The 25,128-nt window shown below is 62.0% G+C and overlaps 1 protein-coding gene across 7 annotated transcripts; it reads left to right on the forward strand.

Annotated features, from left to right (window-relative positions):
• The first annotated feature begins 1,794 nt into the window (after positions 1 to 1,794).
• CYP26B1 (cytochrome P450 family 26 subfamily B member 1) lies at positions 1,795 to 25,128 on the forward strand. Of its 7 annotated transcripts, XM_089327553.1 has the most exons (8): positions 1,795 to 1,947; positions 6,502 to 6,579; positions 6,876 to 8,076; positions 11,550 to 11,774; positions 20,134 to 20,409; positions 20,519 to 20,674; positions 21,483 to 21,767; positions 22,126 to 25,128. In XM_089327553.1, exons 3-8 carry the CDS (start codon positions 7,873 to 7,875, stop codon positions 22,516 to 22,518), a joined length of 1,539 nt encoding a protein of 512 aa, XP_089183679.1. In that variant the 5' UTR covers positions 1,795 to 1,947; positions 6,502 to 6,579; positions 6,876 to 7,872; the 3' UTR covers positions 22,519 to 25,128. The 7 variants fall into 7 exon arrangements, with proteins under 7 accessions (XP_089183679.1, XP_051698726.1, XP_089183682.1 ...); XM_051842766.3 differs by lacking the exon at positions 1,795 to 1,947 and having other exon boundaries at positions 7,681 to 8,076; XM_089327556.1 differs by lacking the exons at positions 1,795 to 1,947; positions 6,502 to 6,579; positions 6,876 to 8,076 and adding an exon at positions 8,230 to 8,574.

Genomic DNA, 25,128 nt, shown 5'->3' on the forward strand with positions numbered 1-25,128 from the left:
CACGCTGCCTATTTGGAAGTATGAAGAATGGATAGATGTGAAATGGTGGGATGGGGGAAGAATGAACGCAGGGAGGAATGCAGGAACCTTGAGAGACAATGAGAGGTACTCCAGGCTTCCACAAGGAAGGGATTTCAGGGAGGCCATCATGTTGCCTGGGGGAGGGGACCAGGGCATTTGCATGGAAATTGGATCTGAAGAGGAAGCATGGAGTTGTGGCAGGGACGGCAATGGAGAGAAATTGGTGGAGTGGCTGAAGTCCCCCCAAGAACCTCTTGTGGCCTCCACAGTGGTCAGGCCCAGGAAGTAGGAACCAAGTGGGATCCTAGCAGGGTCCCAGGTGTGTGCTAGATTACCCTTAGCCAGGAGAGCAGTCAGAGTGGGCACTGCGGGTGGCGGGTCTTACTGGGACCCTTATTCCTCCCACTGACCACCACCCCCAGTAGCTGGGGAGAAGCTAGCCAAAGCTGCAGCATTAGGCAACAGATGAGCCAGAACCCGGGTGGGGGTGCAGGTAAGAGCGGGAAAGGTGGGGGATGCTCAGACGGGCAACCACACAGCCTCCTGCCTCTGCCTCTGTGTCCCGAAGAGCCTCCGCCAGGGTCACAGCCTTGGGCAAGAGGAAGTGACTTGGTAGCCATTTAAACCTGAGAGCAGGGGCTCAGCCACGTGGATTCTCAGGAGAGCTCTGCTCTCTGAGGCTGACTTTAGTCCACCCACTGGGAACTCCGCGACAAAAGCCAGCACTGGTGTCAGGCATCGTCTCCAAGCTCTGGGTGTCTTTCTGCATCTGAGGCTGGTGACTTAGCTGCTCCTCTCCCCCTTTGATCACAAAGACCAGAAGCCTTTGAGAGGCGCAGTCTGGGCACACTTTCCCAGGCCCAAGCCTACCCCGCCATCCATTCTCCACCCAGCAAGCCTTGGAGCTCAAGTGCAGGATGGAACTTTGATTGGCGGAAGAAGCTTAGCCCCGTGTGTCCCACCCTTATTTCTAAGGAGAATTTGGCGGGACAGGCAGAGGCGGGGGGTGGGGTGCAGGAGGCACCCTGCCTTTGTGAGTGGCCTCTCCGAGGGTCTTCCCTGGCCGGCTGCCTGGGGTGGGGAGCCTGGAGCCCCAGGAACCTGGGAGGTAGGGGCTGTGTTCCAGCTCTGTGTCTGTTTCAGCCCGTGTAAAAATGAGCTGTTCCTTTTAAAAATCCCCAATCTTGCCCTTTCTGGGATCTGCGGGATTTCTGCAGTTCGGGTGGAGGGTGGGGAAGCGGTTTTTTAACACCAAGCAACACACGGAGGCAAGATCGCCGTGAGCCGCCCGGCCACGTCGCCCGCCTTTCATAGCGGTGTTTTACCTTCGACAAAAGCTCCGGGCTCTCTCTCATGCCTCGCTTTCTTCTTCCTGGATCCCAGTTGTCAAGCCTTCAAGAAAATGCACTTCAGTCCTTTGTCACTGAGTGTAATTTGATAAACTGAGCAGAAACACACTGCTCTCCCCATCCTTTCAAAAACTGTTACTGCCAGAGAAAGGGGATGAGGGAAAGGGATCCGAGGTCTCTGCAGAGTCGTTTAAGCACGGGCGCTCGCACACTGGCGCACACACACACCAGGACGTGGGCTGGCCTGTGGTGGGAGGCCTCTGGAGCCCGGATTCCTGGGCGTGGGGGCCTAGCCCTGGGGGCCCGGGGCGGATGCCCTCCGGGCTCCTAGCGACTCCCTTAGCCACAGGCCCTTGTTGCAGCCGCCCAGTGGGCGGTGCCAGGGCAGGTTTCAGGCTATAAAGGGCTCTTGGCTCCCTGGGCCTGAGGGGACGCCATTGCCGCCGCCGGGTCCCTGCAAGCCACAGCCTGCGTGGGACACTGCCGGTGTCCCATCGCCACCAGGCAGGGTTTCCGGCGATGCTGATTCGGACATAGCCACCAGCTGCCTTCCTTGTACCCACTTGTCCTCCCATCGGCAAGTCCCTTTTTGGGTTGCTTCGGGCTGGGTTGGGTGTGGGGTGGAAGGAGAGGGACCGGCTAGAAGGGGGGCATTGCCACTGCTTTGAGAGCAAGTCAGGAGCTGGGGCTTTTGAGCTGAGGAATGGCTGGCGCTTGGTTTTCCCAGGGGGCTGCAGAGGGGTGGCTGCTGGGCTGTCTCCTGGCGGGTCCTCTCTCTGAGGGACTGGGGGTGAGAGGCTCAGGTCATCTGGCCCTGCCAGGTACAGATGCCCGGACAGGGCTGTTGGCCATAAAACAAAACCAAAAACGCCCGCAGCTACCTGGGTGGGTGGTGGGCACAAAGTGCCCAAAGGGACAAAGAAGGGGGAGGAGGAAACCTTGGCGAGGTGAAAACACAGTAGCTTCTTAAACTGCGGGCCGGCGGCTCCCAGGAGCTGGCTGGGCTCGGTGGGATTCTGGGCAGGCGGCCGTTTTGAAGGGGCCAGTAAATTCTCGAAATGGTCTCAGGGCCCTTGAAGCTGCAGGGGGAGGAGCAGGAGAGTTTAGCTCCTGCTTGCTCTACACAGGCAGGCTCCTGGCCGGGTGGTGCTTCCCAAGCCGAGCTGGGTTAGTGCGCAGCTGCAACCCCAACCCGCAACAACCAGGCAGGACGGCAGGGGTCCCGGCGCCCCGCGGAACAGGCTGCGCATGGCCGGGGAGCGTCCCCTAACGTCCTTGACGATGCCCGTTCTGGAGGGAGGGCATGGCGCGGCAGAAGGGTGGGCATCGCGGCCTCCCGAGGAGCTTCTGGGGCCAAGGGGGCCTTCGCGACGCCTCACGGGGGCAAGCAGTTTCTGCTTCGCTCTGGAGACGCGTCTAGGCATGACCTGTGCGCGGCCCGGGCCCTCTCTGCCACAGCTCCGCGGGAGGTCGCTTTCCTGGTGGCATCACAAGCGAGAAGTGCCCCCCACCACAAGAGGTCTCAGCACGGAGCAGGAGCAGCCGGAGGCCCCAGGGCAGATGAGAACTCCCCCCCGCCCCCCACCATGGGGCTCCAGCACTCTCTGCCCCATAGCCCAGCCGGCAGAGGCCCAAGACCCTGGGCAAAGTCTACTGGCCCCGCCCACTGGGCTCTCTTTACCCGCCAGCCAGTTGGGTCAAGGGGGTCACCCCTTTTTATCCTGGGCTTCCCCATGCTCTTTGTGTGTGTCTCTGGGCGAAAGTATCAGAGGTGGTTTCAGAGAAAGCAAAGTAAATAGGTATCAGGGGAAAAAATTCAAAGCCAAAGCCATTGAGGCTGTGAAGTCAACTCCCTCTGTTGCTTGCTTTAGTTGTCAGAAACAGAGGCAGGAAACAAAGGGGTTGCAGCCGCGTGGGGTGGGGTCTCGTGGGTGGGGCGGCTCAGTGGAGACCCTGTGCTGGTTTGGTGGGAGAGGAGACTGGATTGGAACATACAGTGGGGGAGCAGAAGGGGAGCGGTGGGCCCCCACCCTCTCATCCACAGAGGAATATGTACATCTAATATTTGAAGTCCTCTTCTCTCCCCGAGCTGTTCTGGGGGTGAGCTGAATAAACTGATAGCTCTGGAGGAGGTTTGTTGGCTAACAGCACTGCCCATGTGTAAGGGACTTGGAAGATAGAGTGTCCTCATTCCTGTGGGCAGAGAAAGGCTAGGACAGCTGGCACCCCTGGCCAGCTGTGTGCCCTGGGCAGGAGCAAGGATCAGGCTGACCTGCCCGCGTGCATGGGAGGCTTCTGAGCACCGGAAGGGGGCAGAGGCTGCGCCTTGCTCATTGGCTGAGGCTTGTCCTCCACATTGTCCCAGCACCTGCCAGCGTACCACATGTGTCCAGGCAGAGCTCACCTTGCCCCAGCGCCCTCCTGGTGATGTCCCAGGCTTCTCTGGTTGACTTCAAAGTCCAGGAAGGCTATGGGGATATGGGAGGCAAACCACAAACCAAGGCTTCTCAGCAACACCGGCCACAGCTGAAGCCCTGGGGCGTGCCCCTGGAAAAGGGGTGTGGGGTGGGGTGGGGTGTCCAGGAGTTCCCTTGATATCATCCACACCAGCCTGGAGAGACATGCTCACGGGCAGATCATTGTCAAAGCAGAATGAGGACAATATTCTAGCCTAGAGCACACGCCTGTTCCTGGAGCCTTGGGGGTTGAGCTCTGCCTAGCTTTGGGGCCAGCGTACAAAGGGGTTGGGTAATGCGAGGCAGCACTGGGGTTCAGTCTGGGCTCCAGGATCTGTGGTCAGCATTAGGGATCAGTCTGCCTTGGGGTCTGCCTCAGGTGCAGGCTATGCGTCCTACTGAGGTCTGCCTCAGGGCTCAGTCTGGGGCAGGACAGACCTCCCTTTAGGGCCCACGGCCCAGCACTGCCTGCTCTGCAGGGCACCTGGAGGAAGGCTGATAGAATCGCACTCCCACAGCTTTCCTTTTCTCCTCTTCCTAAGTACTGGGCAGAGATGGTTCCAATTAGGCAACGCAGCAAGTATTGCAGTGGGACCCTGCTGTCCCGGCGGACCTTGTCCAGGACCCCACCTGGCAGCTGGGCAACAGGAAGGACTTGGAATCTCTCCACCCACCCCCCACTGGACACCTGAGCAGGAGAGACAAGACACTGGGGAACACAGTGCACAAAAGCCCCAAGGGCGAATAAGGGAGAGGACTAGGGACCGGGAGTGGGGAGAAGGCAGAGTTCAGGGGTGCTCCTGGAGCAGTGACGCCTGCAGGCTGGGGGGGGGGGTGCCTGCTGTGGATGCTTGAGTGGGAGGCAGGGGTTGTGTTGGGTGTGTGTGCCTGGGTGACTGTGCAGAGGAGGTGCCTCTGCTGCATGGCTGTGAGGTATATGCATCCATTCTTTCAGGGCCAGCTCTCACAGGTGGCTCCCGCCCCGGGGGTCAAGCCCCTGTTACCACTCCTGCTTCGTGGGTGTCAGGTTGGATTCTCAGGGCTCTTCAGTAACTCCCCCTGTCCCCCGTTTACCCCAGCTTCACTCTCAGCTGGGGAGTGGGGTGGTGCTGGTCCCACCACTCTGGGAGGGGGGGGAGAGATGCCCAGTCCAGATTTGATTTGTGGTGAAACTCCCTGGGGGAGGGTGCCCCTCGCTCTCTGTTTCTGGAATTCTGATGCGGACTTCGTAAGCGACTGGCTTGGGGTAGAAGAGTGAGGGCCCTGAGACAGGAACCCACAGGCAGGCCCTTGGAGCCATCTCTCAGGAGGAAAGGTGCCTGGGGAAGGGGGAGTGGGAATCGCGTCCCCTGAATCTGTAGTGCTCTGTCTGTCCACCAGGTGGGGTTCCAGGGCAGAGAGTGAGAGGCGAAAGGACCCAGCGCTCGGAGGGAGCCCAGCGTGGAGAGGTCCGCTGGCCGCAGCAACCTCGGAAGCGCTCACACAGGGAGGGACAACACTTAGGCGCGCATGCTGGCCACTCACGCACCTTGTCTTCCAGCTACTTTTAACGCAGAACTCGTCTTGGATGCAGGCGAGGCGCTTCAAGGGGAGTCTGGCTTCCTTTGCGTACACACACACACACACACACACACATCACCCTAAATCAAAGCCGGGTTAGCAAGTCCTGTTTCGGGAGTGTGAGAGTGAACGACAGAGACCGGGAGGGGGATGGAGAAAACGGGATGCAACGCGCGCGGAGACCAGGAGCCAGACTCTGGCTCGGCAGTTGTCGGCGTTGGGGCGCCTGTCTCTGCGGCATCACAGGCTCACAGGAGGAGAGCCCAGCTGACAGACAGATGCACCGGCGCACAGACACACACGGCTCACAAACCTGCAGACGCCCCACCTCGCTCCCCAGACGTCGGGCCGCTGCAGGACACACGCGCGCGCATACGCAGGTGCGGCCCCGGGCCACACGCACACCTCGCACTGGCACGCGCTCTGTGTCCTCTGCGGCCGGCTCCGGGAAGGTGGCCGCGCTCACCGGCTGGTTTATTTACTCATTTGTATCAATGAACGTTTGTGCCCGACTTCTCCCGCCTCCGGGTGCCCGGGCCGACGCATTTGTTCCCAGCGCCGCCGGACGCTAGCCCGGACCAGCATCGGGGCTCCTCCGACGCTGCGGGCTGCCGGCGGGGATTGCAGCGTGGGGAGGGGGCCTGTCTCGATGTGTCAGGGAGGGGCTGCGGCGCTGGCAACCCCGGGACGCGGACGGGGACGGGGAACCTCGGGGTCCTGGAGGGTAAGCGCCCCAAATGAGGGAGATGGCACTTGGTATTTGAGGTTTGGGAATGTAGATAGAAGATGAGGGACTAGGAGAGGTGGGATGGAGAGTGGCAAAGGAGCAGTCCCAGGAGGTGGGAGCCGGCGGGTCCCGTGCGATAGGAGCTCGAGGCCCCAGGCGCAGGTTCAGGGGTGCTGGGCGCACCCCCACCCTCCCTCAGTCAAGAGGGTGGTCTGGCCAGTTCCAGCTCTGCCGTGGCTATGGCCCACGGGAGATTGCCCGGAGCGAGCGCAGGAGGTCGGGGACCCAACAGCGAGCAAAAGAGAGAGGGGAGTAGCCGGGCAGCTAAGCGGGCACCCCGCGAGTGCGCACCGCGTGTGCGCGCGTGTCTCATCTCATCCGTCTGTAGGTGCCGGGCTCCGCGAGACGCCGGCGAGAAGAAGAGGAGGCGAGAGGCGAACTGAGTTTGATCCTGCGGCGGCCACAAGTGGGTCCCGGGCGGCGGCGGCGGCGGGCGGCGGCGGCGGCGGCGGGCGGGGCGGGGCGGGGGGCGGCCGCGCTCACACGCTCCGGCCGCGGGCCCGGCCTCTCACCACGCCTCCCGCTTTGTGCGCGCCCACGGCGCAGCCTCCCGCCTCTATATAAACACACGCATCGCCTCGCATTGACTTGAATTCACATTGAGAGACGCTTTTAAAACCACCAGCCCTGAAATCCTGCCTCCTGCTTCCCCCTCTCTCATTCCTCTCGCCTGCCTTTCTTTCCCCCCCTTTCTTCTCCTAGCAGCAACTCCAGAGCCGAGAGACCGCGTCCCGGGACGGACTGCCTTTTAATTGATACAATAGCCCAGCTCGGGTTTTCCACCTCCTCCCCCCCAACCCCACCCCGCCTCACCCCTCCCGCCCGCCGCCGCCACCGCCGCCGCCGCTGCCGCCGCTGCCTCCCCAGCGCCCGCCCGGGGCTCTGTCGCCGGCTGCGTCCCGTCCCGGCCGCGGCCCGCCGGCTCCGCACCCGCGCTCGGGCCGCGCCGCGCCTCGCCGCGCCCGCCTCGCCGCGCTGCCCGCCTTGCCCGCCTCGGGGTTCCGCGGCGGCTTCGGGGCTCGGGTGCGCCTCCCCGGGCAGCCCAGGGACGCTGGCCTCGGGCCTCTCCACTCGCCTCAGCTGGGGAGCCTTCTCCCTCGCCCCCAAAGTTTCTGGGTTCGTTGGAATTTTTGCATTCAGAATTTTTGCCCCCAACCTAGGAACTTGGGAGGACTACTTTAGACAAATCGATTGCACTTTCTCTCCCCTAGCTCTCTGTCCCCCCCCCCCCTTTTTTTTCTTTTTTCTTTTTCCCCCCCGAGTAGGGGAAGGGGCTCACGAAAGAGAGAGAGGGAGAGAGGGAGAGAGAGGCTCTTGCTGGCCAAAGTTTTGCAAAGTTTTCCGAGTGTGATGGTTAGGGGGAGAGCAAGTCCACTAGCTTGATTTCAGGCTTCATCCCACCACCCCTAGAGCAGTCCCTAAGCCCGCCATAAAGGAACAAACAAACAAACAAACAAACAAAGTTACACCTCGAGTCGCCTCGTGTCTCCTCTCTTTCTTCTTCTAGGCAATTCGCACCCCACCCCCTCTCTCCGCTCCCCTCGCAGCCTCCACTCCCCTTCCCTCCGACCCTTCCTTCTCTGTTGCGGCTAGAGGTGCCAGGACCCTCGGCCACAGCCTCCCCTCCCCCGCCGCTCGGGTCCGGCCCTCCCCTCCCCCGCCGCGGCCGGCACAGCCAATCCCCCGAGCGGCCGCCAACATGCTCTTTGAGGGCTTGGAGCTGGTGTCGGCGCTGGCCACCCTCGCCGCGTGCCTGGTGTCCGTGACGCTGCTGCTGGCCGTGTCGCAGCAGCTATGGCAGCTGCGCTGGGCTGCCACCCGCGACAAGAGCTGCAAGCTGCCCATCCCCAAGGGCTCCATGGGCTTCCCGCTCATCGGAGAGACCGGCCACTGGCTGCTACAGGTAAGGGCGCGCTCGACCTGCTGCTCCCCGGGGTCCGCACGCTGCGAGCGCCGGGCTGTCCGAGGCGCGGGCCGGGAGCTCCGGGAGCCTCGAGGCACGGGTCCCTGCCCCGCCCCTTCCCTGCCCGCAGCCCGCGCCGCCCGGGCTTCTCCTGCCCGCTGGAGGCGAGGTCCCGAGACTCCCGCGCCGCGTGCGCTGGCTCAGTGGGCTGCTCGGAGGAGTTTCCGGACCGGAGAGGGCTCCCACGGCTGACCCGGTGGTGGCGTGTGGAGAGCCCCGGGGGGCTCACCGCACGGCGCGAGTCCGAGGGGGCGCCCGGTTCCGAGCGGCTTTCGCCTCCCCTTCGCGCACTCCAGGCTCAGTAGCCAGAGGCTTCCTGGGCTTCGACGGGGTCGCGGAGCCTCAGAGCGGGCGGCGAGAGGAAGGGGCAGCCGCGGTGGAGTGAATTGTCCCTTTAAGGCCCGGGGTGTGTTCGCGCCATGAAGTCGGCTGCGCCAGGTACAGCTGCCCTGGCTCGCGGCGCGCGCAAACGTGTGTGTGTGTGTGTGTGTGTGTGTGTGTGTTTGTGGTGGGAGAGGAAGAAGGCAACCCAAGGAAAATGAGAAGCCAGAGACCCGAGGGCTCTCGGCTTTCGGGGAAAAGGGTCTATTTACCTACTGGGTGGGGAGAGTTTACAGGAGAGAGAAACTTGGGAGAGGCGTGTGTGAAATCCATAGAAAGAGAGAGCGCGCGTGTTTGCTGTTAGACGCAGCGCAACCCTGCTCCGCTGGGTGATAATGGGGGTGGGGCGCGTTGGGGACCAGACCCAGGTAGGTAATGGAGAGATTAACCTGGAGTTAACCTCGTCAAATGCTAGACAATCGGTTTTGCAATTTGATACACACCAGGCTTTTGGGGGGCGGGTGTGAGGGGAGGTGGGGGCGCCCCTGGGGTAACAGTGAGGTGTGTGTGTGTGTGTGTGTGTGCGCGCGCGCGCCCGGGCACGCCTGAGTTTGTGTGTTTGGTGGTGCATGCTGATGGGGGTGAGCAGGAACTTGGATGACCTGAAACAGGCGACTCCTGCACGGAGAGGTGAAGCGAAAGGTGAGCGCGGGGACTTGAGGGTTCGGTGGTGCGAAAGCTTGGCTTGAGATTAACAGACGCGTGCAATTCGCGCGCGCGCGCGCACGGCCCCTGACCGCCCGGGCCGAATGACAGCAGAGGGGGGCGCGCAGGGGGGCGCGCGGTTCCTCTGCTCGGTGGTCTTCGCAGGTCCCAGAGTCCACCCACGTCTTTCTGGGGTGGTTCATGGAATGGGGTGGATTCATTTCATCAAATCAGGCGACCACCCTCCCCACCCACCCCCGTCGAAGAAAGTCCCCAAAGCCTCTCCCTTCCTCCACACTTCAAGGGTTAAACTGCGGCGGTGGTCTAGGTTTTTGGCCGAGAACTTAGAAAATAAAATAACTCACATGGGCCGCGGCTCCCCCCTCGTTAGAGCCAATCTGCGGAATCCGCGGTCTGTCACCACCCGCCCCCCCCACCCCGTTCCCTGACCTTCCTCTGCCCTTCGTGTCCCCCTGAAGTTTTCTCAGAATCCCGCAAGGGGCCCCGAGGGGCCGCATCCAGCTCCTGCCGAAGTCTGGGAGGTGGAAACCTGCGCCTCGCATCCGTGCGCCCCGGGCCTCAGATTCCGCCGGGGGTGTGTGTGTGTGGGGGGGGGATAACAGGGGTGCGTGCCCAGGGGCGCGGAAGGGGTTAACGCGAGCCCTCTAAAGCCCGGCGTTATTTTTTCGGAGTCATTTATCAGATTTTACGGGGAGACCGCCGAGGGCTCTCCGTTTCCACCGAGCGCCATCTAAACAGAGCCCAGGGCTAAAAATACAACATTTTTGTATAAATTGGACTCGTGGCCCGAGCGGCCGCCCCTATGAAAGTCCTCTTTGTGAAGACTGTGGAAACGGCGGACAAATAACTCTTTATTAATGCCACAAAAAACGCACTTTAATTATAGTTAGGCAGATCAGAGGCGGGGGGGGGGTGGGGGCGAGGCGGCGGCGACCTCGGAAAATTCACAACCCAACTTTTGTGTCGAAAGAAAAGAAAAACAGAGGGAAAGAAGGAGAGGAGAGACGGAGGCAGACGGAGCGAGGGAGCCGGGCACGGCGCGCGGAGGGAGGGAACCCCGCTCCCCGCCTGGGTTGCACCCCACCTCCGCCTCTACTTTTCTTAAAGGCATAGACACCTCCAGCCCGCGGGAGAGCCGACGTCCCCGCAGCCCGGCCCCTTCTTGGTAGCGCGGGAGCTCCCGGCTCGCTCCCTGTCGCGCGCCCGGGGCCGGAGGAGCATGTGGAAAAGTGATTAGGGACCGGGTTCTGCAGAGTCACTTTTCGGCCGCGCCGGGGTGTGCACACAGCTAGCAGGAGAACAGCTTTCCGTGGAAGAAAGGAAGGAGAGGAGGGGGACCGAGCAAGAGAAGAGGGGTGGGGGGAGGCAGAGTTGTGTGCTCTCGGCTGCCTGACCCGGTAGGTGACAGCCTGAGGCCGTCTGTGTGCACGGGCACAGGTGGTGCCTTCCCGAGCTCGGCCGGGGCTGCCCCGGCAGGAGAAGGGTTAACACGGGGTGGGGTGGCTAGTGCCGACGTCAAAGGTGAGCTAGACGCCCCGGCCCCCGCCCCTCCGTGGTCCCCTCGGTTTCCGGCACCCGCGCGGGGCCGGCTCCGCAGGCTCTTCGGAGCGCTAGCCCGCGCCGGGGCCCCGCCGTCGCCGGCTCGCGCCGCAGCCACCGGGGATCCGGTTACCTGCGCGGGGCGCCCCGCCCGGTCCCGCCCGCCCCGCGGGAAGCGCCTTCCGCCGCGCTCCGGTTCCAAACTCCTGGGCGGCGGCGGCGAGAGTCCTGTCTTAGTTATTTCCAGGGCAAAACGCTTTAGAAAAGTCGCAGCTCTCGGCCCGTGACCCCGCCCTGCAGCGTGCTCGGAGGGCCGCCTTCTCCGCGCCGGCCACACCGGAGACCGGAGGGAACGCCAACCCCCATCTGTAGTGACTGCCTCCGGGCACGGACCGCTCACCGCTATAAATAATCCTTGGCCTGCGGCCACCCCGCGGGGTCTGCCAGCCCGTGGCCCGGAGCCTGGAAATATTTATTCCGAGGCTCCCGAGCGCGGGGTTGGGGGTGGGGGTCTGCGGCTCTAGCTGCAGGTCCAGCCGTCAGAGATACCTTTTCCCTCCCGAAAGTCATTACTAAAAACCGGCCTCCCGGGGGTGCTCCTGGGCCTCCTGCCTCCTTGCGTTATTTATTAGCCTCTGGGCCCTACTTCCCAGTTCTTGTGCACGCTATGAAAAATAAAACCTGCGTGTGTGTGTGTGTGTGTGTGTGTACGCGCGCGCGTGTGGTGGGGGAGGGCAGGTGACCGGTGCCGCGGGGTGGGGTCCGCCGCCCCTCCCCCGCCGGCTCTCCAGGCGCCCTGAGAGAGGTCTGCTGTGTGGCTCCCGCAGGGTTCCGGCTTCCAGTCTTCACGGAGAGAGAAGTATGGCAATGTGTTCAAGACGCACTTGCTGGGGCGCCCGCTGATCCGCGTGACCGGCGCGGAGAACGTGCGCAAGATCCTCATGGGCGAGCATCACCTCGTGAGCACCGAGTGGCCGCGCAGCACGCGCATGCTGCTGGGCCCCAACACGGTGGCCAACTCCATCGGCGACATCCACCGCAACAAGCGCAAGGTACGAGCCCTGACCCCTCCTTCGGTGCGCTTCGGGGTAAGAAATGCGCGACGCCAGGGGGACGCCCTACCCCGAATCGGCCTCCCACTTTTGCGCGCCACGCTAGAGGACCCCGCTGTTCCGTGTCTAGACGGCTTCGAGTTCGGATTCGAGGCCTGCAGAGCTTCTCCCCTCGCACCTCCTGCTGGCCAATTGCGCCTCTAGACCCAACGCGAGAAGGGCAGTCTGGGGGCCTTTGGGGCAGAGCTGGAACGTGCGGGGACTAGGCTCCCCAATGCTAGCACTGAAAAAAATACGGGGGCGGGGCCGTTGGCCAGCACTCCTCTTTTTGCCACGTTTCCCCAAGGAACCCCGAGAATACAGACCGATGCTTTAAAAAACCAAACCTGCATCTCTCCTGCCACACACCCCCGTGGGCAACCGCGGCACGACCTCGTCTGCGAGAGGTGTGGCGAGCCTTGCGCCCCTCCTCTCGCCGACCTAGACAGTGTGGGTAAGGGCGAGGGGTGGGAGAAGCCGAGGCGCCGGCTGGGGGATCAAAGCTCACCCACCGCCCCTTGAAGAGGAAGAGAAAGTGGGTGTTTATCCCGCGGATTTCCCGAGCGACTGGAAGCGGCGCGCAGGCGGCGAGCCGGCGCGCACGCAGCCGGCCTCCCCGCCCCCTCCCGGGGCGCGGCGCGGAGGCGCGGAGCGCGGGCGGCACGTGCTGTTTGAACTGCAGTAACCCGAAAGCTGAGCCGGCGGGCGGGGCTCTGGCTGCCAGAAAGGAGGCGGCCCGGCCTCCCGACTCCGTGTTTTCCGTTGGGTCAGGGGACTCCTCCAGGTTGGAAACCTAAGGGAAAGGGAGAGGAGGCCTCTCGTCTCCGGAGCCGCGGCGGGCGCGGGAGGGGGGCGACAAGGGCAGCCCTCTCCACCCGAAGCCTGGGTGTGCGGTAGTGTCAGGGGGTGTGGGGGGCTATGCCGTCAGGCCACGCAGCCCATCCTACCCTGATAGTCTCAGAACTGCCTGGGCAAAGGGAACCGAGGGATGGCCTCCCGGGAGTGCCCCGTGAAGCCTGTATTCAGCCACGGGGAGGGCTCTGCAGGCCGCCATAGGGCAGCTTGGGAGCGAATGGGAGGAGGGGGCCGCGGGCCTAGGGATGAAGATTTTTCTCAAGTGCTGGGCGATGACTTCTAGCCCTCTGAGGCTTCACCCAAGGCCTGTGGCATGGAGCTGAGCCGCAGCCGAGACTCGGGAATCCAACGGCTGAGGTTGTGGCTGCTTCCTCATTGCACCTCCTTAGAGGCCTTGGGGAGAAAGGCGTTACTGTCCCTGGAGCACGGAGGGGACAGACACTGAGACTGTAGAGAGGTTGAGGAGACTGGAGCCAGGTGGCAACGCAAAGGCAGGGCAGAGCCTGCAACACCAGCTCTCCAGCTCCTTGTGAAGCCGGGTTTCTGGGCCGCCAAGTGCAGTGCAGTGCAGTCCTGCCCTCCTGGGGCCGCCAGAAGCCAGGGCGGCTACAGGACTGCTAGGGGGAAGAAGCCTTGGCCAGGACCAGAGTGCTGTGGTGCAGGGGCTTTGCATGAGGCTGTTGCCTTGGGGTCCACCCATCCGCAGCCTGACTTTGCCTTGGGCCTCCAGGTTCCAGGTGAGGAGGGCCTGCCCCGGGTCTCTTGAGGGGCAGCGCTGATGAACAAGCCAGGGAGATGGGACCGGGGTGGGGGGTAGAGGGTGCTGAGGGCCATGGCTGAGGCCTCGGTGGGCTTCCTCTTTGGAGCAGCTGGCCCTTGGAGGTGGGGAACAGCCAGTTCCTCTGGGCAGGCTTGTGAACCAAAGCCAAATACAGATGCCTTCTCTTTATGTGCAAACTTGTTACATGGCACATGTGGGGGTCCTATGGTAAGTGGGTGGTCAGTGGGCTCCAGAATCCTCTGCACTCTCCCTGATTGATGGTTGAGATGAACGCAACCCTACTGAGCAACCTGGAAGGTCTTGGGTTGGGTCCACAGAAATGGGGGACTCATTCTGTGCCCTCAAGAGGTAGTCTCATTCGAAGGATGAGAGATAGATTCATTGAGTATCCGTGTCATCCTGGGGAAAAGGCCAGTCTCCCGCACCCAGTGCCTGGGGGGCCCTGCGTGGCCGTGTGCCACTCTCACCGCCTTCGCCAGCTCGTGCTGCCGTCAGGGACGCAGGGCAGGATATACACACAGGTGTGCCTGGGCCCTGCCGCCCCGGAGCTGGAAGCGTCACTGTTTCCATTGGGGCTGGTGGCCCACCCCTTCTCTGGGAGGTCTGACCAGATGTGTGAGGAAGGGGCTGCTCATTGCCATCACTATGCTCCAGGTGTTTGCCCTGGCTGCCCTGGTGGTCCAAGGCCAGTAGGGGGTGGGGTTGCCAGAAAGTCCAGAAAGATTGGCTCAGTCTAACAGTCACCTCCAGAGGCCAGGCCGCTGGCCTTCCAGTCGTGGCCTCGGCCTCCCTCCCTCTACCAGGGGCCTGGATGTTGTGGATGAGGGAGGGACCCCATCCCTCTCTTTGTGTGGAGAGGCTGGGGTGTTGTCCGAGAAGAGTGGATGGAGTCTGGATGGGAGAGGGGGTCAAAGGGTTGTGAGAGACATGGAGACAGAGTTGGGGGTAGTTCTGGAAACTTCTGATACCCAGCCCCAAACAGAGGATTGAGTATTTCCTCCCTACAGGGGACCACAGAAGTGGTCTTGAGTTGCTCTTGGGGGTCTCGGAGTGCATCTCAGCACAGGCACTTAGACCCGGAGCCCCTGGACAGGCGAGACCTGGGAGTGGCTACCTTCTTTTCTTAGAGAAGACTTATTTATCTTATTTGAAAGGCAGAGAGAGAGAGAGATTGATTGATTGATTCTATCTGCTGGTTCACTCCCCAGATGGCCACAATGGCTGGGGCTAGGCCAGACCAAAGCCAGGAGCCAGGAGCTTCCTCTGGGTCTCCCACGTGGGTGCAGGGGCCCAAGGACCTGGGCCATCTTCCACTGCTTTTCTAGGAACATTAACAGGGAGCTGGATCGGAAGTGGAGCAGCCAGGACTTGAACGGGCACCTGTATGGGATGCTGGCACTGCAGATGTCAGCTTAACCAGCTATTCCACAGTGCCAGCCCCACAAGTGGCCTTCTTGCACCTTCCAGCCTGACCCTTGTATATGGGGTCTTCTGAGCCTGAGGCTGAGTTGGGAGAATAGGCTTTGGTTTTACGATGGAGAAATCCCACCTGGTCACCTGTTGCCCCTGGCTTTTGTGCCCTATCCTGGCTTGAGGATGGAGATCAGGCTCAGGGTCACCATGCGCCTCTCAGAAACTCCGGGTGACCTGGGCTATCTGTTGGGATGGAGAGGCAGGAGGGCAGAGCAGGAGGCCACACCGTTGCAGGATCCTGGGGGGCAGACTGCCCACAGCAGGCTCTAGGAGGCCTTTGGACCGATGCACAGACTCTGACCACACGGTCATGTCCACCAGGCTCAGCTCAAGGCAGAAGCTTCCACCTGATGGGGTGGAACAGCCAACTGGGCAGCCCTGCTACTGGGAGCTCTGCGCCAGTCCCCTGGCATCGGACAGAGCCTTTGTCCTGCCAGAAGTCGTTCATGCAAAAGTTACTGTAGCATCAGTGGGTGGGCAGCAGGAGCGGATTTCTCTGAAAGCCAGCGGGGGAGGAAGCCCATGGTCAGCCTCCAGGGCGCCTGGGGATGGGCACCTCCCTCTGCAAGCTTTGTGCCAGGCAGCAGGCAGGTGGGCGGACAGGGCGTGGGAGGCCCCCTCTCCCTACTTCCCTCCTTTCTGTGTCCCCAGGGCGGGGAGGGGTCCAAGGCTGCTGTGCTGTCTTTGCTCACTCTCCCAGCCTTGGAAGACAAATACGACCTTGGCAGGGAGTAGGGAGGCTTGGCCAGGGTCTGCTCTGGCCCTGAGCTCCCTGTGCCAGCCACTGTATCCACCCCAGGTTCCCCAGACCTGAAGGCAGGGGGTCCCAGGGGCCTGAGCAGCCAGAGCAGCTGGCCTGACCCTGTGAGTGAGCCCGGGGCATGGAGGAAGGTCCCCTTGGGGACTCTCGGATAGATTCAGAGCCCACCAGGGCTGGTAGACAGCAGCTCGGTGGGGCTTAGAGGGGTGGGAAGCAGTGTGTGGGAAGCGGAGTGTGGCCAGTCATGTCCCCCACTGTCACCTTAGCCCTGTGGGCCTCAGTGTTGAGGAGGGAGGTTCTGTGGGGGCTGGAGGAGGACTGAGCAGGTGGGTACACCTTTCCAGATGTTCTGGTTCAGCAGGAATTTGCCAAATGCTGCTCTCCCCTCCCCCACCATTGCTTTGGCTGTGTGTGTGTGTTGGGGGGTGAGTTGGGGGTCCGGGGAGCAGGACTGGAGGCGAGATGATTAGAGCTGGAGCCCCCATGGGGGACAGGCGCTCTGTTCCCCTACCCGCTGGGGAGGGGCATGCACAGGTAGGGGCAGTCTGGCCCAGCCCCGCCCAGCCAGTGGGCCTCATGGGACACGCTCAGGGTGAAGCCGAGGCCGGTGGAGACGCCAAGCAGCAGGGAAGATGACGTTCTCTCTTGCACCCCACCCCCTTCCCCGAGCATAAAGTACACACCTTGGCATCACTGCCGTGCGAGAGCGGCCGCCGTGGCGGCTGCTGCCCTCTGTTATTCTTTCCACTCCGCAGGCCGCGGCTCCGGTGGCTTGGCCGAGTGGCCGCCCCCACCCCTCCTGGGCAGCGTTTCCATTCCTCCCAGTCTGAGTCACTGGCCTGTAGAGGGTTCCCTCTCTGTCTCTTCCCACTCCCGTGGCTGCCCATTGGTTTATGCGTCCATGCTCAGCCACAGCAGACAAGACAGAGGGTATCTGGCTCAGCACATGGGGCCATGGCGATGCCAAGAGCTCCCCCTCCCAGGAGCACTGCGTGAGAGGCGGCGGGGAGAGGGGGCTGGGGCAGAAGGTGATGGTGGGAATAATTATGGAGAATTTGAACTCTGGAAAACCACCCACCTACCCACCCACCTGGCGATGCCCAGACCCCTTGGAATTGGCTCCTGTTCTGGAGGCCAAGAGAGAGCTGGAGGTGAGGGCACCTGAGCTGGGCTTTCAGGCTCCCTTCCCGAATGCTCAGGCCTCCTGCGAGCCTCTACACCCCCCCCCCCCCTCCCAGAGCAGCACCAACCCTGGTGGGAAGTCTATACCTGCAGCTCCTGCTGCAGGGCCTTGCCGAGGCCTGGACTGCTTCCCAGTGACCTTTGTCCTGCATTCTTGGCTTGTTTTTGGGAATTCCGGGGGAAGCCCCAGAAGGCACCCAAGCAGCCTGGCTCCCTTGATGACTGTGGGGAGGGCGGTTGGCTCCGGGGGCTGGGAACCCTCCTCTCTCCACAGTGAGCCACTCCCCGGGCAGGGCACCTTCCCTGTGCCCGAGGCCTGACCCCAGCAGGCGGCTGCCTCAGACCCAGCCCGCCCAGACTCGGCCCAGGCCTCCCTCTGCCCTGGCCGGCACCTCCACCTCCGCCTGTCCTTTGCGGTGGGCGGTGGTTTCTGGGCTGCCCCGGCTTCGGGAAGTGCCCGCTCTGTTAACCCTGGGCACAGACCCAGGGACAAGGCCCTGGAGTCTTCCCAGCGCCTGGGAGGCCCTGATGCCTGTGGAACAGCTGGACGGGAGATGGGGGCATGGACTTTGTGACCTCTGAGCAAAGCCCCTTGGGGCTGGAGCGCCGCCTTCTGCCCCGGGGGTTTCTCCTGTGTGGGGAGGGGGCTCGGAGGACAGTCATGGGACTGCTGGGTGGAGAGGGCCCTCAGGGCGTCCCTGGGTCTGAGGAGGCAGCAGTCTGCTGGCTTTCCCTTGGCAGGTCAGAAGCTGGTTCACATGAGAGCTCTGGGCCTGGCTGAGGTCTCCTTTCAAGGGCAGCAGGTGCAGGGTGCAGGAGGCTTCTGGGGTGCATTCCAGCTGCTGGTCTTGCTCAGGGCCCCTTCCCACTTGGGAGTCAGGTGTGGATCCCCTTCCTTGGGGGTTCCGTCCCATCTTCCTCCTTCCTCCCCAGGTGGTGCCTGCCCTCCTGGGTCCCCACGGGCTGAAAAGGCGCGGTTCAGCAGGCTAGCACTAGAGGGCGCAGGGACTGTAATGTTCAGGGCGGGCAGGGCTCCTCAGTGGGTCCGGTCAGGCCAGTCCTCAGGCTGTGGCGGGAGCCCTGAGCACTCCCTTACCGTGGGGAGCTCTGACATGGCCCCTCCTGGGCTCCTGTAGCCGGCGTGGCGGCTGTGAGTGGGGGCCTGGTAGGAGTTCTCCAGGTGATGCAAGTGTGGCGGAGTGCTGTGCTGCCTGGGGGTGGATAGGGTCTACTTGAGAGCAGGTGGACCCAAGGGAAGCCTACAGGTCGCCTGGGTCAGCATCACCATTTTACAGAGGAGGAAACTGAGGCCTGGCTGGGCAGTGACCCGGCCGCCGTCTCACAGTGTCGGTGGATGCCCTGTGGTTACAGCGTGGCCTCGAGGGGCCCGGCTGATCTTCCCCCCACCCCACCGCATCTTCCAGCCCAGCTAGCTGGGTCTTTGGCTGCCCCTGACGGCCCTGGCCTCTGCACTGTCACTCTCTGTGTGCTCATCTTTGGGCCCAAGTCTCCTGGAGCCCTCCTACCCTTCGCTCTCTAGGATAGTGTCCCTGGCCAGCTCTGAGCCACTGTGCTCTCCTGTCCCCTCCTCCCGATGGAGGCCTGGCAGCCACAGAATTACCTTTCTGCCTCCCTGCCTCATTCCCTGCTTAGCTCCCAAGTGGTACTCTGTGCTGAGCAGGTCCCCGCGTGTTTTGTGTGGGCCCTTAATTGGCTGGATTGGGGGTGGGGTGGCTCTCCCACTGCCCACAGGCCCTGGACCAGGGGCTGAAGCTGGAATCTGAACACCAGGATGCAAGGCTGAGGCAGACAGCACTGCCTTTATCCACAACCCTTTCCAGGGAGGTGGAGGTGGCCGCCGAAGTCCCTCTGTGGATGCTCTGGGGCCCTAGAAACTGGTGACCCGCGCAGGCCTGTGCTGACCGAGGTCCCTCCCGCCATCCTTCTACCTTTCAGCCGGCCCTTTGTAGCCGGAGCAGCCCTCCCTGGCCTCCCTCCCTCCCGTGCTGTGTGCCCCGGGAATTTCGGAATGAAAGTGCTATTGTGAGCGCCTGGCTGGGCCACTGAAGGGCCAGCACTGTTATTTCTGCAAACCAGCCCTCCCATTAGCCATGCAGGGCCCAGGCCAGGAAAATGTTCCCTTTTCCTCCTGGAGCTGACTGCAGGGGAAATTCTCACATTTACAGTTTGTGCGGTGGTTGTGTTTGGGGGGCAGGCGGGAAGGGCAGGCGCGTGTGTGTGGTTTGCGTCAGAGTGGGGTGGGGGGGCTTCTGCAGGCCCCTCCCCCTCTGCCTTTCTCTTGGTGCTGATGTAGGACACCCACCTCCTGCTCTGGACTCCGGGGGTGGGGAGGCCCACAAGCTGTCAGTAAATAAACTAACATCCTCCCCTCTGCCACCCACCGTGGGCAGCAGTGTGAGGAGCGTGTGCAGGGGCATCCGGATGAGGAGAGGGGTCGGGGGTGGTCGCTGAGCCAGTCAGGAGAGTGGATGGCAGGGGACGTGGACAGGGGACTCCTTGCCTCTTTAAAGTGGCCCTGGAAGATGCAGAGAATTGCAAGGGTTTCTGTTCGCCTTGGTGATCTTTTGGAGTGGAAGCCCTTGGCCCCATCCTCCCCTCCACACACACCTGCAGACGTGGCCACACCAAAGACATTTACGTGACAAAGCTGTCCATGAGCTCCCTAGGATCTTCACCCAGTAGATGTTCCGCAGGGAGTGAGAACAGTTCAGGTTCTCAGGAAGTCCTGCATGCAGTCTAGCTTCCTGCTTCTCCCTGTGCAGTTGGCTCTACATCCTCTCCGTGCCCTGCAGCGAGTGGGCAGCCTTTCTGCTCTAGCCCTGTTTTCCCCCTCGGGAGTCCCCACAGCAGGGACAACAGCACCCCCTGCAGACTTGGCAGGAGCTGCCCTGCCCCATCCGTCCCCCAGGCTCAGCCATGGTGTGCAGCACACAGGCTTCTGGGATTCAAAGAAGGGGTGACAGCTCCAGCTACCTGTTGGTTATGTGCTGGGCCCAGCTTTGAACCCAGGTGCTTGTGGGTGGGGTCTAATCGTGTTCTTCCCTACCTCCTTGTTAAGACACAAGAAGTCAGGGCGATGGGGTGGAGGTTCAGAGTAGGGACCCCCTGGAGGAACGTGTCTGGAGACCCGTGGGAGCTCAGGAGGAGCAGGAACAGCCGTGGGCTGTGTGCCTTGCCTGGGCAGAGCAGTGGGCCTTACTGGCTTAGGGTCCTAAGCTGTGCTGACCCGCATGCCTCTCTGCCCCCAGATCTTTTCCAAGATCTTCAGCCATGAGGCCCTGGAGAGCTACCTGCCCAAGATCCAGCTGGTGATCCAGGACACACTGCGTGCCTGGAGCAGCCACCCCGAGGCCATCAACGTGTACCAGGAGGCGCAGAAGCTCACCTTCCGCATGGCCATCCGGGTGCTGCTTGGCTTCAGCATCCCTGAGGAGGACCTCGGCCACCTCTTCGAGGTCTACCAGCAGTTTGTGGAGAATGTCTTCTCCCTGCCTGTGGACCTGCCCTTCAGCGGCTACCGGCGGGTGAGCACCCGGGGCATCCGGACAGGGACAGACACCGGGCCCGGGGACAGGGGGCAGGTGTCGGCAGGAGCAGCCTGGGAGGGAGCTGACGGCCCCTTCTTCCCCGCAGGGCATTCAGGCTCGGCAGATCCTCCAGAAGGGGCTGGAAAAGGCGATCCGGGAGAAGCTGCAGTGCACCCAGGGCAAGGACTACTCGGACGCCCTGGACATCCTCATTGAGAGCAGCAAGGAGCACGGCAAGGAGATGACCATGCAGGAGCTGAAGGTGGGGTGGGAGCTCCCCGTACTGTGCTCGGGGCTTCCCCTGGGCTGGGCCAGGCGCCTGGCCGTCTCTGCCTGTTGCCGTCTTGCTCCGAGTGTGCTTTCTGCTCAGCAGTGGTGGCTCCGCCTGCCCCCCCCCCCCCCCCCCCCCCCCCCCGGCCTCAGCCAGAAGAGATGGAATTCTTGTCCCTGCTGTGCGGGTGCTTGCTTGGGACCATCTCACTTCCCTCCCTGGTGCCAGTAGCTCTGGGAGGCCAAGGAGCAGGGGAGAGGCTGGAGAGAGCTGAGCCCACCTGGGGCCCAGAGCAGGGCTTCCTGACCACCTGTTTGGGTGCACGTTCTGAGGACGGGTTTGTTAGCTCACCCCTGCCCGGGCTGTGCCCACTTGACTGCTCGGTGCCCACAGTCTGTACTCCTCTCACTCTCTTCCCTGGGGGAGCCAGGAAGAGGCCAGAATGACTCCCTTTCAAAAATGTTCTGACTTGCAAACGGCACCATGACAAGGAAAGGGTCCCAGGCCCTGTGTCTGCCTTTGTGAAACACAGGGCTTGAAATGAGGCGGCCTGCTGGGGGACCTTTCCGCAGGGTCCCGTGGCCGCCGTGTTCTGTTCCCCAGCAGGAGTCGCCTCCCCTCTGCTGTCTCCCTGCAGCACCCCCCACCCCGGGTCCTCATGGTGTGGCTGCCTGCACACCCTGGCTGGGAGTGGGAAGACCAGGCTCCAGACCCCAGAGGTGGCCCTGGGCACTGGGGATGCCGGCAGAATAGGACTGACCGCAGATTGCCCACGCGCCTCTCCCGTGTGCCCCCGCAGGACGGGACTCTGGAGCTGATCTTCGCGGCCTACGCCACCACAGCCAGCGCCAGCACCTCGCTCATCATGCAGCTGCTGAAGCACCCGGCCGTGCTGGAGAAGCTGCGGGAGGAGCTGCGGGCCCAGGGCATCCTGCACAGTGGTGGCTGCCCCTGCGAGGGCACCCTGCGCCTGGACACGCTGAGCGGCCTGCGCTACCTGGACTGCGTCATCAAGGAGGTCATGCGCCTGTTCACTCCCATCTCCGGCGGCTACCGCACTGTGCTGCAGACCTTCGAGCTCGACGTGAGGCCGGGCCCTGGGGAGCTGGGGGCTGGGGGGCGCTTCCCGGGATGGGGGGGCAATGCCTCCCCCTCAGGTACCGCAGTCTGATGGGGGCAGGGGAGGGCAGTGCTTGTTTCCAGGGGGCTGTCAGTCTGATGGGACAGGCACGGCTCCAAACACAGAATCAGGCGGAGCCTACGCAGGTATCACATGTGAAGTTGCATGTGGACATGAGAAGCGCATGCCGCACGGGGAGGCTGGGGAGGCCTCTGAGGGGCTGTGTGTCTGAAGACAGACGCAGGTCTTGCACATGCAGAGGTGGGGTCGGCTGGCCTCCTCTGCTCTCACCACCCCCCTCCCGGCCCCCGTCTCACCCCAGGGTTTCCAGATTCCCAAAGGCTGGAGCGTCATGTACAGCATCCGCGATACCCATGACACAGCGCCCGTGTTCAAAGACGTCACCGTGTTCGACCCTGACCGCTTCAGCCAGGCCCGGAGCGAAGACAAGGACGGCCGCTTCCACTACCTGCCGTTCGGCGGCGGCGTCCGGACCTGCCTGGGCAAGCACCTGGCCAAGCTGTTCCTGAAGGTGCTGGCCGTGGAGCTGGCCAGCACCAGCCGCTTTGAGCTGGCCACCCGGACCTTCCCCCGCATCACCCTGGTGCCCGTCCTGCACCCTGTGGACGGCCTCAGCGTCAAGTTCTTTGGCCTGGACTCCAACCAGAACAAGATCCTGCCCGAGACGGAGGCCATGCTGAGCGCCACCGTCTAGCTGCGCCCCTGCCCAGCACTGGGGCTGGGGTGAGGGGAGGTCAAAACCTGTGTGGGGGAGGGGCTCCGCTTCTCTCCAGTGTCTCCCCACTTCCCACCGGCTTAGCTCCTGAGAGGGCCGGCCAGGCCAGCTCCCTGCATGCCTGTGACAGTGTTCCATGTGTCGGCTCATGCTGCAGTCTGTGCTTGTGACCTTCTGAACCGGCCCCTTCCCTCCCGTTCTCTTCTAGCTGGAAGGCGGGGAAGGGTCTGGGGCACCCCATCCTGCCTCAACGGCCAGCACCCAGGGTTAGCGAAGGCGTCCGCCCCTCCTGGAGAGGCCCCCCTGCCAGCATGGACATTTGCCGTTACCTGTTGCTGCTACTCTTTCCTCCGCTGACCCTGGGCACGGGAGCCCTGGGCCCTGCCCCCAGCATCCTCCCTGGTGGCCCTGGGCAGGTGCACTGACAGCCCCACTTCCCACAGGCAGGATCCCACTGCACAGCAGGGGCCCTTGGCTCATGGGCTGTCTTCCCTTCCTCACCCCGCCCCGGCACGGTATTTATTCACTGATAGAGCTTGGGAGTGAATATCCCCTCTGCCCCTTGACCCCTGACCCAGCTGTCCCCAGCAAGACTTACCTTATTGATGAGAAAGGGGCTTTGGTCCAGCTCCACCTGGCTCCACACCTTCTATGGGTTTAACCTCAGAGCCTGGCTGAAACCCAGCACCTCAGCCCAATGTCCCTGCTGGAGACAGGGAAGTGACCCCCGGTGTCCCCCTCCCCGCTTGTCCTGGCACCACCCCCGATCACGTGGGTTCGGAGGCGGCTAGGATTTCCTGCGTGGCACTACCCACCCCAGTGCCCCTCACCCTGCTAGTGCATACAGGGAAGGATACGGGTTCGTTCTTCCTCTGCCTTCCCTTCCTTAACCACCCCCCTGCCCGTAGCCCGTGGCAAGGTGTCCCGCAGGTCCCACTGCCTCTGTGCCGCTGTCTGCTGTGGGGCGAGATGAAAGCCAGGGGACGTGATGGGAGGGCGTCCTTGCAGGGGAGGCGGCGGGAGCGGAGGAGGCAGGGCACGTGGGACTTGTGGGAAGCTGTGTGGGACCCAGAGCAGCAGCTCCGCCGCCGGGTGCTGGCATATGTTGGCTCCCTGGGGGCGGCTGGCGGGGGGTGGGGGGCTTCTGTGAGTTTCGAAGCAACTTTGCCCGTTTTTTGGGTTTTCCTTGGCTTTGCGTGTTTACTGGGTTTTGGTGTGATAAAAGCAATGAGTCTTGATAAGAAAGTGCAAAGGGAGGAGAATGAGCCCCTGACAGTGGCTGGGGGCGGCTCTGGGGCCCCGCCCCGTGTCCGGTGGGTGGAGCCACTGCCGGGCACCCCCCACACCTGCGCCCCGCGGGAGACTGGGCAGGCATGGGGGCCACCCCACACATGGCCCCGTCACCCTCCATTCGCCCATGTTTCATTTGTTTCCTGTTCTTTGACCACTGCAGAAACTGCAGAACAGACATTGTTGCAAAAGCAGTTCCAAATTTTCAAAAACCATCAGTTCCCTCAATCTTACCCCATTTCTGAAAATCGAACAGGCCAAACCGTGTAAAGATTCACCAACACTTGCAAAATAGCTGCATGGGGCACCAGAAGCTGCCACCCAAGAGAAAGCCCAGCTTCTGGAAGGTTCATTCCACTTGCCCCAGACAAATCGTTGAAGCGAAAGTTCTAACCGGAGGCCCACCGGGTCTGGCCCTGGTGAGGTCAGGGGGCTCAGGGAGGCCCCTGTGGCCCTCAAGGGGCAGCCAGGCTGGAAGAGGGCCGAGAAGGCAAAGCTGGGGGGATCCACGTGAGGGAGGAAGGGAGGATGGTTTGCCCGGCTGGCCCTCAAAAGCAGCAAGGAGAGGACCCGCCAAAGCTCTGGTGTGGCCGCGGCTGGCAGGTGGAGTCCTGGATGCGACTCCTCCTTCTGGCCCTGGGGCTCCGTGGTGGGGTGTTCGTGTCCGTGTGTCTCTGCGTGTGTGTTCTATAGACGTAGCATTAGATGGGTGATGTTTTCTCACTTACCATTCCTAACTATTGTAACTTGACGTTAAAAAGACAAAACCCCACACAACTCTTCCTGCCATGGGCTTGCAGATTAAAAAGCACTTTCGATGTCGGGCGCTGGTGTTTGTGTCCTGGCCACCACTCCCCCCCACCCCCCGCCCCTGCCCAGATCGCTATAATGTTATTTTATACACAAAACTTTTTTTTCATAAATGTTATAATTTTGTGTCTGTCTTTATAAACTATTATAAGTACTATTTTTGTTATAATTCAAAATAGATATTTAGTATAAAGTTTTTTGCTGTTAAATATTTGTTATTTAGTAAAATATGAATTTTTTCTCTATTGTAAACGTGGTTCAAAATATTAATATGTTTTTATCACAGTTGTTTTAATATTGAAAAAGCACTTGTGTGTTTTGTTTTGATATGAGACTGGTGCCGTGTGAGTGTTTTGCTGTCATGTGGTTTTAGTCTGCATATAATATTCCATGTTGCATATTAAAAAAATGAATGTTGTGCATTTCGTGATTTTGGAAATACTCAGTGTGGCTCTTTTATAGGCTTCCATAATAAACCGTGGGGACTCA

Source organism: Oryctolagus cuniculus, chromosome 2 (genome assembly GCF_051225735.1).
Source record: "Oryctolagus cuniculus isolate XC-2025 breed Fujian yellow rabbit chromosome 2, ASM5122573v1, whole genome shotgun sequence".
Taxonomy (NCBI): domain Eukaryota; kingdom Metazoa; phylum Chordata; class Mammalia; order Lagomorpha; family Leporidae; genus Oryctolagus; species Oryctolagus cuniculus.